This window comes from Corylus avellana, chromosome 11, assembly GCF_965113065.1.
Source record: "Corylus avellana chromosome 11, dhCorAvel1.hap1.2, whole genome shotgun sequence".
NCBI classification, from domain to species: domain Eukaryota; kingdom Viridiplantae; phylum Streptophyta; class Magnoliopsida; order Fagales; family Betulaceae; genus Corylus; species Corylus avellana.
This window is the reverse complement of record NC_142500.1, coordinates 3,705,443-3,720,472: the sequence shown is the minus strand read 5'-3', so window position 1 is coordinate 3,720,472 and position 15,030 is coordinate 3,705,443. Positions and strand designations below refer to the sequence as shown.

Genomic DNA, 15,030 nt, shown 5'->3' with positions numbered 1-15,030 from the left:
AACAAAATCATTTTTCAAGGAAGAAAAAGGAAGATTTTTTTGAAATATTTTTAAATGTTTGACTCGTTCGGAAAATAAGCGACGGCAAAAAAAAAAGTCAACGGCTTTCGGCAACCTCCGGTGGCAAATTCTGGCAAACTTCGGCTGCAACGAAGAATGAATACGTGTAAAAATGAGAAGTTCAAACTTAAAAAATTGCGTACTTTTTAAAAAAGAGAAACTATTTTATAACCGTTCTCCTTCATTATCTATTAAAGGTGATGAGTTTTGTTAACTGAGTTAATAAATTTTGTCACCAAATAGTTATCAAATGAACGAATATATATATAAGGAGAAAGTTTATATTATATTTGTTTAGTTATAAATTAATCTTTTCTTTTTGAATGATAGAATAATCCTAACCTCAGCAAATTTGACATAAATAATAGGTTAAGCTTCAGAACTTAAGATATTCCATAAAACTGACCTAAATCAGTAGATTTGCTCCATTAATATGCTGTTGGAAACCCTATTTGATAGGGATAAGATTATGGTGACATAGGTTGAGTTGGAATTCCATTCCAATTAATTAATATTAGATTATTTAAATTAGGATTAGTTTATTTGAAATTAAGATTATATTATTTGAAATCAAGATTAGGATTAATGAGTTATGGTATTGTATTTCTATTTAAAGACCATTTTGTTGCTAATGAGAAACAGAGAAGATATTTGTGAGTTTGGGTATTCTCTTACCCTAAGTAGAGAGTTGTGGTCACTTCTACCCAAAAAATAAATACTCATCGTCACAATCCAACATATTTTCATGGTGACTTTATGCCCAGAAGGAAAACAAGTATCCTAAATAACAAGAAAAGTTGAATAAGATCATTTCAATTGAAAATCCGGGGCAATTCTCTATACCAACCGCAGGGATGAGAAGGGCAAGTTGCTAAGGCTTCCTCCTCCTGTTTAGGTAGAGACTTTAAGAGGAGGTCTATTGTCCAAGCAACTTGCCTGGATAGAGGGCTTTTTGCTTTTGGCAAAAGGTCCTCTTTCTCTTTTCACATTATTGTTACAATTTTTTCACCCTTCCTCTTTATGCAGGGGATCACAGCAAATCCTTATCCTTGACTAAATAACAAAGTCAGAAATATTGGGCTATCTGGGCACCAAAAACAACTAAAATTTGAATGCAACTGATGATGTGGGGTGGGGTGGGGGGCAACTTAACGTGGACATAAATTACATAGAAAATGACCTCATAGTGAACCTCTTTTGGACTTTGTGGCACTTGCATTTTGCTTTTGGTCAATGAAAATACATTGACCTTTACCATTCTTCAATGGCTTTATCGACCTTTACCGTTATTTTGGGTCGTTTCTGTTTTGTTTTATCGCTTATGCCTTATAGCAGTCCGCCCCCTTTCTTCACTGTTTTGTTTTTGTTTTTTTTTAATGTTTAAATAATAGTGTAGCAAATCAAATTGGATTTAGTAGCCACAACGGTGTACTGCTGAAGCAGGACTTTGTCATCATATGCTATTTGGTTGGACATTCTAGACACACTCTATTTGGGGATGGCTCATCACCAATTCATTTTGCACCCTACTATTTCCCATTCACAGTTTAGATTTAGCCACGACATTAAAATTTAATCTGCCCATCAAGTTTATGTTAACTATTCGCTTCCTCATTCATTAACCAAATTATTATTGAATAATGTCTTATTTTAAACAAGAATAGCTTATATACTGAAGTTGCACAAAAGTTTTCTTTTGTGCCAACTATTTATCATCTGCCACCTCAGCATGAAACACAGTATTAAAATAAAACCAAACCATATGATTATATCAGGTTTAATCATTTAATTTTTTTTTTTAAAAAAAGGTTTTGCAAATAGAGAAGGGTGGCCGCGCCGCCACCCTCGGCCCAGGGATGGCCGAGCAAGCCACCCCCTTTAGCCTGTTGGGTGGCCGCGAGCCACCCCCTGTGGCTTGGAGAGTGGCCTTGAGCTGCCCCTGTGGCCTGGATCTCTTCCCTCTCTCTCTCGCGCCAGATCTCTCTCTCTCCGCTGGTAGCTCCCTATGGCATGGGGGTGGCTACGAGCCACCCCTTGTGGCCACAAGGGGTGACTTGTTTTTTTTTTTTTTTTTTTTTAAATTAATTTTTGAAGTTTTTATTTCCTTAAACTTGGTATAATTTGGTGCAGTAAGATTTTTTTTTTTTTTTTTTCTAAAATTAAGTTTGGTAAGATTTGCTTAGGTATCACCTTTTAATTGTTGGCACAAAAACCATATTTTGTGCAACCTCAGTACCCAAAACACTATCATTTTAAACGCTCATATCTTATTTCAGTCTTATATTATCGAATTGGTATCACTGTGTGTTGAGTAGGGTAGATTCGTTAAATTACACGATTACTCAGGGCAGAGGCTCTAGCACGGAATGAGATTGAAATGGAAAGGAGTCGGTTGCTTGATTCTTAAGGGTAAACTTGTAATTTCACTTTATTTTTGGACACTTTTACTCCTAGCACCCTCTCTCAACCAGTGTCATTAATTAACCAAACCAACTTTCTCATACCGCAATACGAAAAATAAATAAATAAATAAATTCTCATACCACTATTCATTGTTCATTGTACTCCATTGCTCTACGCACTTCAAAAATTTCATTGAACAAATTCGACTTCCATGCTGCTATTAAAAATAATAGTTTGTATGCTGTAGTTTAATCAACGGTCTAAATTAAATTTTTTTTCATTTTCTCTAAACTATTAAATGCTTCTAAAAGTAAATCAATTTTAAGATTTAATCTTAACCGTATATTATACAGCATGTAAACCGGATATCATGGAACACCTTCTTCGCAAGCCCAATCTCTTCTCGTGTTTCACATTGAAGTTCACTAGCGCCGCCTGAACAAACAGGCTTTTCAATAAAACCCAGATTGCGAAACACACGAATGCAACTGCATTTAACTTACCATAATCTTTATATTCAAATAATTTTTTTGGAGCCACGCCAGAGCTTTACTCAATTCGTGTGGAAGGAATGCTTTGGTGGAAAATGAATTGGATGAATCTGACAGTACGTGAATGAGAGGAAATTGGTGCAAAATGAATTGGGGGTGAACAATCCCATTCTATTTGATGACTTTCAATATTTGTATTGTTGGGTTCTCCTCAAAAAAAGTCAACCAACACAGATGGGTACTAAAACCTGGTTTCTGTTCTTTTCCTTGTCCTTCATGAATTGAATCAGTGAGGGATCAGTGGTTAATTGCATCCCCACGATTGTATCATACATAGATCAATTACTGCGCACCAGAACTTTGAAAGAAAAGAGAAAATATGCAAAAAAGCATAAAATACTGTAAATACATAACAAAAAAGAAAAACCCAGGTATTTCATTCATTCCCTTTTGAGGAAAAGCAACCCTCTGCTCCCTTACGTGCCTTGCAGTGGTTGGCCTTGGCGTCCCTTGACCAGCGCTCTTCATCTTCATCTTCTTCTTGATTTCAAGGGCGCTGATTAATCTGCCGGCCGCTTGGACAAGTGAATTGGATTGCGGCGCATGATCGACAGCAAGCGTGAAACATATACTCTGAGAAAATTAATCTGCGATGGCATGGTCGTGCCAGCACAAGAGCATAGAGACGCAACGTCGGATGATGTAGAACCGGGTCCTCTGCTGCTTCACCATTAGCAAACAACGTTTTCGGAGCCCCGCTTTGCTGCGATTTCTCCTGCTGGGTTGGGATTTTGGATGGTTGTGTAGATTAGACATGGCGATGGGAAATTTCGGTGGACGAAAAGGATGCTAATTGAACTGCAAAAGAGTTTTTTTAAGGATAACGCAGTTGAGTTGGGAACACAACAAACGGTGGGCTATATAGGCTTCAAAGAACATCATCGGGCAGTGCACCATGGTCCCATCTTTAAGATTCATGTCAGGTCGTCGAAATTTTGCCCTTTCTCTTAATTTACACTATTACCCCTGAAGTACGAATTCAGATTTTCTTCCTTCAATAAATTTTAATATCCATAGTATAGATGTATTTTTGAATTAAACTTTAAATCTATAAAAAGTTAAAAGATAAAAATACTCTTTTACTATAACTAATAGTTCATTTGAATTAGAGATGATCTTGCTCCTGAATTACTATTATTTGTCATTTTTTCTAAATATAGCGGCAATTTTGATTATATGAGATTTGAACTATAATTTTGAGTATATAATCCCATACTTGCATATGCTTTGATTATTTGAGATTTGAACTACAATTTTGGTGCAAACAACTGGAATGACTAATGAAAATAAGAAGGAAAACTTTATTTATTCCCTCTAATTATCACGCAATTTTTAATGCACTCATTTCATTTTTAAAATTTGCAATGTAGGATATTGATTTTCAACTGATATCAATTACTCATCCGTTAAATCTTAATAGAGAAAACAAAAATAATTAAAATGCTCATTTATAAAATAAATAATAAAATATAATGAAAAAATTGACTCAAGACAAGTCCATGGGTCTACGTCGAGGTAGCTGATAAATCTTGAGTGACGCTATATTATAAATTTTTAAAGTTTATAAAAATATTGAATATTGCGTGAAAATTCACAAATAAGTGAAGTTTTTTAAAAATAACTATAATAAAGAATATAAAGACATGCAAAATTTCAAATAATAATAATAATAGACCTCAAAAGGTTCACTTGAAAAATAAAAAATAAAAAAAACTAAAATGGTCATTTAAGTCACCGCCCGCACGAAAGAACAAAAAATATATCTTGGTCAAAAAGGCTGTGGGGCCCAGTTTGAAACATTGATGGAGAAATGAAAGCGCAGAGAAGCCGTGTGGGGATGGGCGATTTGCCAAATACAGCGTCTACTACTACCCTCTTCCCCTCATCCATCCGACGTGGCGTTTTTGTCCTTGCTTCTTATTCCCACGTTTTTCTTTTCGGCTCTTCTAGGAGGTCGGCTCACATTTTTCTCGCCATAATATAAGAAGGTGGGACCCTTAGAGAGTAATGGTGAGCAGGTCGGCCAGCCTTGCATTGGCCAGTGAGGCACCTTGTATCGCCATATGTTGGAATTTCCCGCCGACTCTTTTACTTTTACACGGTTTTATTCGCTAAAAACTCAGATAACCAAGAGAACTTGTTCGAAATACGGCGAGAGAAAGGAAATATCAAAGGATTCAAGGCCCACCTTATCTTCATGTAAATAAATAACCTTTACAAGTTATTTGTTGATTGTGTTGTCACTATCATATTTACGTATTGAAAATGAATTTGGTTTAGGTACAGTAAAAAAATATTCTAGTTTTTTAACCATCCTTACACGTGAGAACATTTATTTATGAATCAACAATGTTCAGGCAACTTACATTAAAAAAAAAAAAAAAAAAAAAAACAATGTTCAGGCAAAATATACAAGCCCTTACGTTTTCAGGTGGTAATATTTATCCAGGAGCTTCTCAGTATACTCTCCAAAAGTAAGAGCACCACTTGATGATATCAGCTGAAAGAAAAAAAACATACCAATAATTAATACTTGAACTTCACACTGCATAAGCAAACAGTCCACCTGACTGATAATACTTCGTTACTATAAAAGGCAAATAATCAAGAAATTTTATCTGGGGAAGAGGCAATTAGTTGGAGTTATCTCTTGGTGGACTCAAAGACATGCCTCAAATCTTTAAACTAGTGGTTTGAGCAGAATTTGGATAACCCCAGTACACCAATTCTACCACTTTCTTTTTTTTTTTTTAGGTAATTTAATTCTACCAAGTTAATTGAGACCTAAAGCTTGAGATTCTAGCTATTAATTTCTACTTTCCTGGAACAGGATTTAGGAAATTAGACTGGAGGCAAGAACATGATGCTGAAAATATATTCTATTAGAGTTGAAATACAATCATGATGAGTTAAAATTAGGCTAAATTTGCAGTTATCCATGTTTAAACAAAATTTTACCATAACTGTCAAGACGAACTTTTTTAGTGCAGGAATGATATCAAAACCTACATTATCAGTAATCACATAATTTGATGGCTGGTGTAAAAATCAGCCAAGCTTTCAAGCTAATCTTGTCTGAAACAACAGTGAGCCCATGGCGCAGCTTAAATCAATCCCCAGACATATCCTTATAATTCAATATTTTCATCTTCGGTCTTTCATGACATAAAACTTCAAGGGAGGACTAAATTCTATTAAATATCTTCAATTTCTACATAAATGTCAGCTGATAACTGCCAATAGACCTTTTTGCACACCCAAATTTTATAATCCTATATGCCGATTTTTGTGGGAGTGCATTTGAAAATTCATACCTCTTTATGAATATGTACCTCCTCAGGAAAATGAAGGCTTTCATCCCTACAAAACAAGATTTAACATCATCCATATATTTTGGTGAAGGTTCAATTATTCTGGCACAAGGCAGATCAATCAACACGCTCTTTTGTTAATAAACATACCAGTCTGGCTGCATGAAAAATGCAAATGTTGAACGTTCAAGACCAGAAGCCTCCTCTCCTTTAGGTGCCTAACAACAATCAGTGATACAAGAAAAACATTGTTATTGGACAATTGACAATAGAAACTGGACAAAAACAATAAAAAGGGAATAAATAGAACTTGATTTCACAACTTAATCATAGTTGTGCCTTGGTCCAAAATATTGGTGCACCATCTTTGGTCTAAAAATATGTGCTTTATTCATTATAACATTTTAAGACAATAGTTTAGAGAGATGAGAGATCATCCAAGTACAGGAAAGGATAAAGAAAAGGTTCATGATTTTCTTTCAGCAATTGATTCAATGAATCACGCTTCTATGTCTGGCATCTGAATATGTCAAAACAATTCAACTAAAATCGTAAGTCCCAAGGCTCAAAAGTTTGGAATAACTAGGAAGCATAGAGTACCATATACAGCAACATGTGCATGTACACACTCATATTATGCCAAAAATTGTCTGAAATCTTTCCAGCACATAATATAATGCAGTGATAGGAAGTACCCGAACACAATGAGGTGTTGCACAAAGATAATGTCTTGACAGTATTTCGGTAGTTTCACCAATTTGGTATGCTATTTCATCTTCTCCAAAGACAACCTAATACATAAAAAGAACCCCAAGTTACTATAAATAACCATATCCATGATCAGTCCTATTAAAGCATAATAGTTATTCAAAATTTCAGGCCACTTATTATGGAGCATTCATCTTCTGGTGGTAATTCATTTACGGTTGTGTTAAAAAATTCATATTCAAATAGACAGAGGTAAGCAAATAGAAGTTTTGTGAAGCTTCCCGAAAACAAGTTTAGTTCCCCTATTAATTTAGGTATGCTTTGAAACTCCACAACTAGATGTTGTCTGCTACTGAGGCAGAAGAGAATCTCAAATTTTCTTTTAAGGTTCAAATTGTAGCATTTTCTCTAGTTCTGTTGTATTTTGTCATATCCTTATTAATACACTTTTAAGAGAACTTCTTTATCCTCACCTACAAAGTCAATGGAGGAGCAAAATGAGAAAATGAAATTTGATTAATGTTAATTGTTCACAGCCTATGTTTCACTTATTTTTTCAGCAGTACGTTTTCATTATAGCACTGAATGAAATTTTAGGATGCACTGATACTTAGAGAAATTTTTCAACAATTTACCCCTGAATTTGTATATCCTGGAAAAATCAATCCTCCCACAAGTTAATCCCATTTGAAGATAGGTCACATCTAGCAGTATTGACATATATAACTCAAATAAAAGGAAAGCTACGACTCCTAGAATAGATATAATAAGCACTGATAAGATTTTGAAACAAGTAATTATGTATCATCACTTGCAGTGTCTTGCATTACTGGAATTTCAAGAACAAGAAAGAATACTTTGACAACTTGATCAGCTCGTGTCCTAATATAGAGGCCGGCGGCACTATCAGGGCAAGGTATTTCTACAGCATCTCTCGTGAACATGCCACAGGTCAACCCTACATATTGAATAGAGGCACATAAATTAGACATAAAGAAAGAAAGACAACTCTTGTAGGTCTTCTAAGTTAATAACATCTTTTATGTTTTACATCATTCTGTAGGCTTAATTCCATCAATACAATGAAGAGATCTGAACATTATTTTCATGTTAAACAACATATTGGAAATAGGAGGGATGTAGGGTGTAACGCTCCATTTCTGCTAATGTAATGCCTTGCACAAATAACAAATGAATGAGCGACTCATATGCTGTGGTAAGAAAGCAATAATATGAGCAAATGAGCAGAAAATTAAGCACCTGTCAGTGAACCATGGTCTGTATGCCATCCACACCAGGATGAAGTGGAGTTTCCATCTTCGGTACAATTACTGCAAGTCACATTCTACTAGATAAAAATTCACCTCCCTAAGCATAAACCAACAATTCTACAATTCTACCTTAGAAGCACATACAGCAATATTCTCCACTATCACAAATTTATTAGGGGGAACTATACTACCACCAAACTTACACCTCAATTGCAAAAAAATCTCTGCAATGACCCACCCACAGCCAGCCGTGGGTCTCCTCCATGGAGATCTGCAGTCCTGGGTCTCTGGGCCACGGACAAAGTTTTTTTATTATTATTATTTAAAGAAAAAATTGAGGTAAGTGTAGTTTCCCCAATTTATTATTTAAAGACCCATTCCCAAAAGAATAGTTCATTTTTTTTAAGTAATTTCAATATCATTAATTAAGTGCAAAGGAGTGCAACCCTAATACACATGTAATATACAAGAGAACCCCTAATCTAAAGAATAGTTTCTGTTTTCTATAAAGCAATATTATCAAATAATATTTATAATGATAAAGTAAGCTTCAGTGTAAGATTCATGATGCCCAAACTAGAGGTAAAAATCATAACCGAAAGATAGCAAGGAAGAAACCTCCACATCAGAATAATGCATTACTTTCAAGTATTCATATATGATTGCTCGCACACCAACTCAATGTTAACCAAATAAAATTCAGTCCTAGCCATGAAATTCCCTAATTGCCCATACAACTTACAGGAACCAGCAAAAAAAAAAAATCTGAAGCAACAATCCAAAAGAAAACTTTTACTAATAATATGCCCCCTTTCTTGGGCCACATGTTAGCCTTTCATTGCCTTGGGATGATCTTGCTCATCAAGTAATTGATGTTCACTTTAATTTCCATTAATATGGACAACATCAAGTTATAGTATTTTTTTCTGGATCTCAGTTTAAGAACTTCATAAAACCTGAGATTGCATCTGCTGCAGTATTATGATAAAGCTTCCTTCAGAAAGTTGCACACCTAAGTTTTGGGACATATATACCTTACATAATTTAAAGAACTTGTGCAGCCCATTACTAAATCAAGTTGAAGCGATGAGTATGTGTGACAACTTCAATCATGCCAATTTCTTTATCCTTCTTAATGTAGCCACATAATTGATTAAAATACAGAACATGGTTCAGCCTGGTGAGTTTATCTCCTATGGCCACACAAAAAAAATTGATGAACAAAAATAAAACAAAATTACCTCTGCTGTGCTGGAAAATAGTATAGCAGACGCCCTTTATGACACCGAGAACGAAGAAGTATCTGTTCAAGGCCTTGATCCTCATGCATATTCAGCCCTTTGGATACTAATCACATGCCATAAAAAATTAGAAGGGTCACTGTTATGAAAGGGGTCACTATAGGTCATAACAGTTTATTAAGAACAACCATCATTTATTACAGTTCAAGCAAATTTAACTAAGAAAAAAGAAAAAGGAGCAAGAGCAACAAGAAGGCTACAGTTGGTGTTTGGGTAGGGCTGAGTGCTTATACATTGGTGTTCTGGGCCAGAGGCCCGGAGCCTAGCATGGCCTAAAATTGATATAGATACAATTATAAGATTAATTACTTAGTGTGTAGAAAATTGAATATTATGTTTGTTCTGTAGTAACTGGAAGCCCTCATCTAGCAGGGTGATGAAAATTTACCAGAGTAAACGGAAGCTTTTTTTGTTTTTTTGGTCGAGGAAAGAGCATGTGCACACTCTCCAATGTTCCCACATCAAACGTGGAAAGAGAGGCCTAGAAATATAAGGGGTCACTTTCATAATGTCTTAATGTACTTATCAAAAAAAAAATAATAATGTCTTAATGTAAAAGCCAAATTCTCATATATTAAGAGCTTACCATATTGGTCGCAGTGATACGCCACCATCAATCCAACATCAAAGATCAGCTTTCCAAGAGCCTTGAATGCTACACATGAAAATTTGATGTTTATTAATTATATATTCATGTAATATTCAGGAAAAGTAATTATGTAAACCAAAACATCATTAATCATTACCCCAAGCTATAATGACCTACTAAAGGATCAATATGTACATAGAATGCATTAGCTTTACAAAACAGAGAGAAGTTATAAACAAATAAAACAAGAAAGTAGAAAAAGATGCACATCAAAAACAAAAAACAGAGGTGAGAACATCAATTGCATTGTACTAGAATTTCACTCACGCTAATGACTGTTTATTCATCAAGTTGGCACAGATACACATTAAGAACATGAATTTCAGGGAGTAAACTTTGTAAAGCAAAACCTTCAGGGACCAGTATCTTCTACAAACCCAGCTTTTACTCGAGTCAAGTAAAAAATAAAACAATTAAAAAAACTATATTTTGGCAATATTAAAGTTCAATAAGCACATACACGAATATTTAAAAAATTGTAAACTGGAGTACACACTGCAGAGAAACCATTGGAGGTACCAACAAAGCATGTGACCGAGGACATGCTATGACAGTCTTTTGGTGTCAAGATGCCTCAGATGGTTGTAGCATCATGATAAACATGATAGAGCATAGCGTATTATTGGCTTGATAAGTGCCTACTTAGTGGTACATTAGCTTGCAATACCTGTAGTTCATAGACTCCTCAGAAGTTTTACATTTATGTAGCTAGAGCTATGTCATACGAAATGACAGACAAACATCAGAAAAGACAACCACCGTGCATGCAGAATAATTTAGCATCACAATTGAAGACATACCCACTTCAAGTTCTGGCAATGCACTATCAGGCCATATATTCGACCCACAGTATGATGGATACCTATAAGACAGATCATGGGTGAAAAGCTGAGCAGATAGATAACCATGTTTTGTAAACATAATGTGTAAGCACTGCAACTAGGTCTAGAGCAGCTTAAATATTTTATAGCACAAGGAAAAAGTTACCCAGACAATTTAATAAAACTATATAAAAATAAATAAAAAAAATGCAAGCATCTCATTAGGGCTTGGTGGGGGCAGTCAGACGATGGGAAACTGATACCTCCAGATGAGTCGGCCATAGGCCTAATGAGCCTCCACTAGAACACAGAGAGAGAGAGAGAGAGAGAGAGAGAGAGAATATAGATTTATCTGTGAATAATTATCAAGAATAATATTTCCATTATAATTGTCTTTTGCCAAAAATTGATTGCCTCTAACCCAGCCTATCCACACCGATGCCTTAGGCAATGAGTAAAAGACAGAAGTACTAAAAAAATCATGAAATATGACTTGGCCACTTTTACCGTTGGATCAGAGATGCTTCCGTGGTAGGCTTATCTAATAACGGATTTGCATAAAAAGAGCCTTTCAACAAATCTGCACAATAAAAAACACAATAAATGTATGCATAAGTAAAACTAACAATTAAAAGGACCAATAGGTTGGAGAAGTCAACACATTATTAGAGAAGATAACCCTCTGTTGGACCTCATGTACATACTTCATTCATAGATAAATATGAACTGCTTAAAGAGCACTAAAATCTAACAAATTGACAGTTTACCAAGCTTCCCAGATTCAAGCTTCTCTTTCCCATGACTCCATCCAAAGTTGTACCTACAAGTGGCAGGTGGGTGAAAGGAACAAAAAGTTAAAGCAACTATGCAGCAGGGTTACCAAGATAGGAAAATAAGCTCAGCTGTGGAAGTAAGCATTCTAACAGTAATTCTTAATTCAAGAATACCACACATCTGCAGATAGAATCCCTATGAAAAGCAATAAACATTATAACATTGTGTGTGTGTCAGGACCTCAGTACTCAGTAGAGACATACGATCCATGATAAATTCTAGAACCAACAAGATCAATTAATGAGGAAGAGAAGAATCTTATCTTTGCGAGTAGGCTACAAAATTTTACATTTTAAAAGCAACAGGTCAAAATAACCTCTGTGTCTGCACATGTAGCGTTACCATAGAAGGTGGCAGTAGCAACTAAATTTACTTTCAAACAAATCAAATTTAAGCCACTGAGAGGAAAGAGTATTTAAATGGAAAAGTGAGTAGAACTGAAGATTTGGGAATTAGAAGACTTGAGAAGCAAAATGTGTTACCTACTGTGAGGATCTTCGAGTTCCTTCTTCACCTCTTCGGGCAGACCGGCCAATCTGAAAAAATAGAAGGAAAAAAAATCTATGAGCAATACAGTAGAATATAGATTAAATATATTTCTTAATGACATGTATTTAAGAGCACAAAAAATGAATATGGAATATTTTAAAGCTTATACCTAGGAGAAAGACGTAAAAGATTCCGACGCAATGAAGGAAATCCTGGAACCTACAGTGCAATAGAGGTTAAACTCAAACAAGCAACACAATAATCTCAAAAACTGTACAGTCTTGAATTCTATATAGACAAAGATATAGAAGTTCTCCAATTAAAACAGACAAAATGCATTTCAGAGCATATGCTTTTATTTCTCATTACATTGTTCATCAAATTTCAATTAAGTCCAAAGGAGATACCCGTCATACATTCTCCAAACATTTGTATTGAGACATGCATTCACGAAAAGCTAACGAACATCTCCATTTCCACAAAGCTCTCTTAATCAAGTATAGAAATCCAAGTCATTACACTTGATAAGTTGATCTCTTCACCTAATTATCTAAACTACGGCACAAAAATAGCTAGTTTCGCACCAAATTTCCAATCAAAGAAGGCTGTTGATTCCAATTAAGCAATGCACAATATAAAAAGGCGTTTTAGATAATACAAACGTGTAACATATCATATTGATATGGATATCTTTGTCCCTCCAAAACAACACACTATAATTGATTGTGGCTCAGAATGGATTCAATGTCCTAATTGCAAACGCTAATTACTTGAACACCATGGTCTAAATAGACTACTTAACAGCTGTATATAAATAGATAATAAAAATATAGTAACATCAACAATAAACTTATACATGAGACCATCCCATACATCAGTAATGGATAGAATTCCCAGCCCGTTGGGTCCGAACCCTTCTTCGATCTTCATCGACAAGTCAATGCTCTTGTCCTGTAACAATCAATTCCAAATATTTTATCAAACACATCACACATGACACAAATTTCAACTTCATAAAGTGAAGTCCAAAAAATACAAGCATCGACCTGTTCAATTCCAAAAACATGTATGTATGTGTGGTTACACCACCCAATAACTTTTTTATTAGAATAATTATTTATTAAATCCAACGTTGGATTAAATATCTTTCCCACAACCATCATGCTGGCCAAAAGTCAAGGTGATCAGACATTAAGAACTATATTATCTATAAAGTGCTCAAAATTATACTTCCGTGTATTCTCGATTATACTTGAACCCAACACATATATAGGCTGAAATGGAAGTATGAGAACGATTTAAATCCAATTTTTAATGTCGTTTTGGTTTCAATGACCAAAAAGTCAACTCAACCCAATCTTATTTGGCTGAATTAACATGAGCGGTGCACTTTCTCGCAGTACCAAACAGCAAAACGCGAAAGGCGACAGGCAACAGCATCATTAGTAAGAGTCTCATCGACCAAACAGAGCCCAAGAGGGAACGCTTACCTTGAGCTCTGAGTACGATATGGTGACCGTTCTGAGAGAAGGAAAGGCGGTTTGGGCTGAGCACGTCATATTCCGAGACGTGGTCGGGCGGGAACAGCGGCGACTGGACGGTGACGGAGAGGGAAAACCGGCGGGAACGATAAGAGGTTTTAATGAGGGAGCGTGAGAGGTTCCAACGCATTGGGTGTGTCACTTCAAATTTTAGAGAATAAAGAGCACGGCACATGTGCGTGACATTGCGTGCCTTTTTAGAATCACCGTACAAAGTGATCGGAGAAAAAAGTACACCCCCGTTTTTTCCATAATTGAAATGATATCTGTTTTCAAATAGGGTTGCCTTTTTTTAGTGCCCTTTTAAAAGGTTAAATTGTAATTTTACATTTGAGTTTAACCTTTTAAATTGTTGGTTCAACTTTAAAAATGATTAAATTACACGATAAGATAAAATCTTAGTTAGCAATCACTCTCTAAGAGTCGGAACAGGATCTCCTCAAATTTCTTTTAAATTTGAGATTATCTTATTATTAAATCATAACTATACTTTACATTTAACAATTAACAACGTGCCAACTGTCACACAAAATAAATACTAAAGTTAATGAAGATTTATTTTCTCTCTCTAAGTCATTGAAGCATAAAATAATTTTCACCTATGATCAGGAGGATACATGAAGAATATCAGGAGAGCACCTAATATTTTTTTTAAAGTTTTATTAATTTTAGCATTTATTTTGTGTAACAACTAGCACGTTATGAATTATTAGATGTAAAGCATGCCTTTGATTTAATAATAATAGAATCTCAAATTTGAAAGAAATTTGAGCCTTTTGAAGGATCTTAATCCGAGCTGGTCCTTATGCTACTCTGGCTTTTAACGAAAAATTATGAGATATAAGCTTGTAGTCACATCCAAGCCAATGCTTTCATCAACACATTTACATATCGTTTAAGTCAACACCAATTAACTTTGTCACGTTATTTAAAAATTGTAAAATTGGTTAACGAAGTTTGACATTCAGACAAATCACTCTATAGGGTTCAAAAATGAAGAAATAACTTCATGTGGTATGCGTGTGTACCCAATAAATCTTTTTGTACAAATTTTGAATTTCTTTTTTGCTAAATTAACTATGAAATTGTGG

General features: G+C 35.0%; 2 protein-coding genes across 3 annotated transcripts; both read right to left on the bottom strand.

Annotated features, from left to right (window-relative positions):
• Nucleotides 1-3,191: 3,191 nt before the first annotated feature.
• RTFL12 (ROTUNDIFOLIA like 12) lies at nucleotides 3,192-3,864 on the bottom strand. The gene has a single exon (XM_088511913.1). It carries the CDS (start codon nucleotides 3,768-3,770, stop codon nucleotides 3,597-3,599), a length of 174 nt encoding a protein of 57 aa, XP_088368039.1. The 5' UTR covers nucleotides 3,771-3,864; the 3' UTR covers nucleotides 3,192-3,596.
• Nucleotides 3,865-5,310: 1,446 nt separating this feature from the next.
• On the bottom strand, nucleotides 5,311-14,130 carry LOC132165777 (2-oxoglutarate (2OG) and Fe(II)-dependent oxygenase superfamily protein). Of its 2 annotated transcripts, XM_059576460.2 has the most exons (16): nucleotides 13,889-14,130; nucleotides 13,272-13,349; nucleotides 12,568-12,617; nucleotides 12,392-12,445; nucleotides 11,843-11,895; nucleotides 11,583-11,655; nucleotides 11,055-11,116; nucleotides 10,192-10,260; nucleotides 9,546-9,651; nucleotides 8,508-8,591; nucleotides 8,294-8,364; nucleotides 7,891-7,991; nucleotides 7,021-7,116; nucleotides 6,476-6,543; nucleotides 6,329-6,374; nucleotides 5,311-5,514 (listed from the first exon to the last, which is right to left on the bottom strand). In XM_059576460.2, exons 1-16 carry the CDS (start codon nucleotides 13,955-13,957, stop codon nucleotides 5,434-5,436), a joined length of 1,161 nt encoding a protein of 386 aa, XP_059432443.2. In that variant the 5' UTR covers nucleotides 13,958-14,130; the 3' UTR covers nucleotides 5,311-5,433. The 2 variants fall into 2 exon arrangements, with proteins under 2 accessions (XP_059432443.2, XP_059432444.2); XM_059576461.2 differs by lacking the exon at nucleotides 8,508-8,591 and having other exon boundaries at nucleotides 5,314-5,514; nucleotides 13,889-14,127.
• Nucleotides 14,131-15,030: the final 900 nt, after the last annotated feature.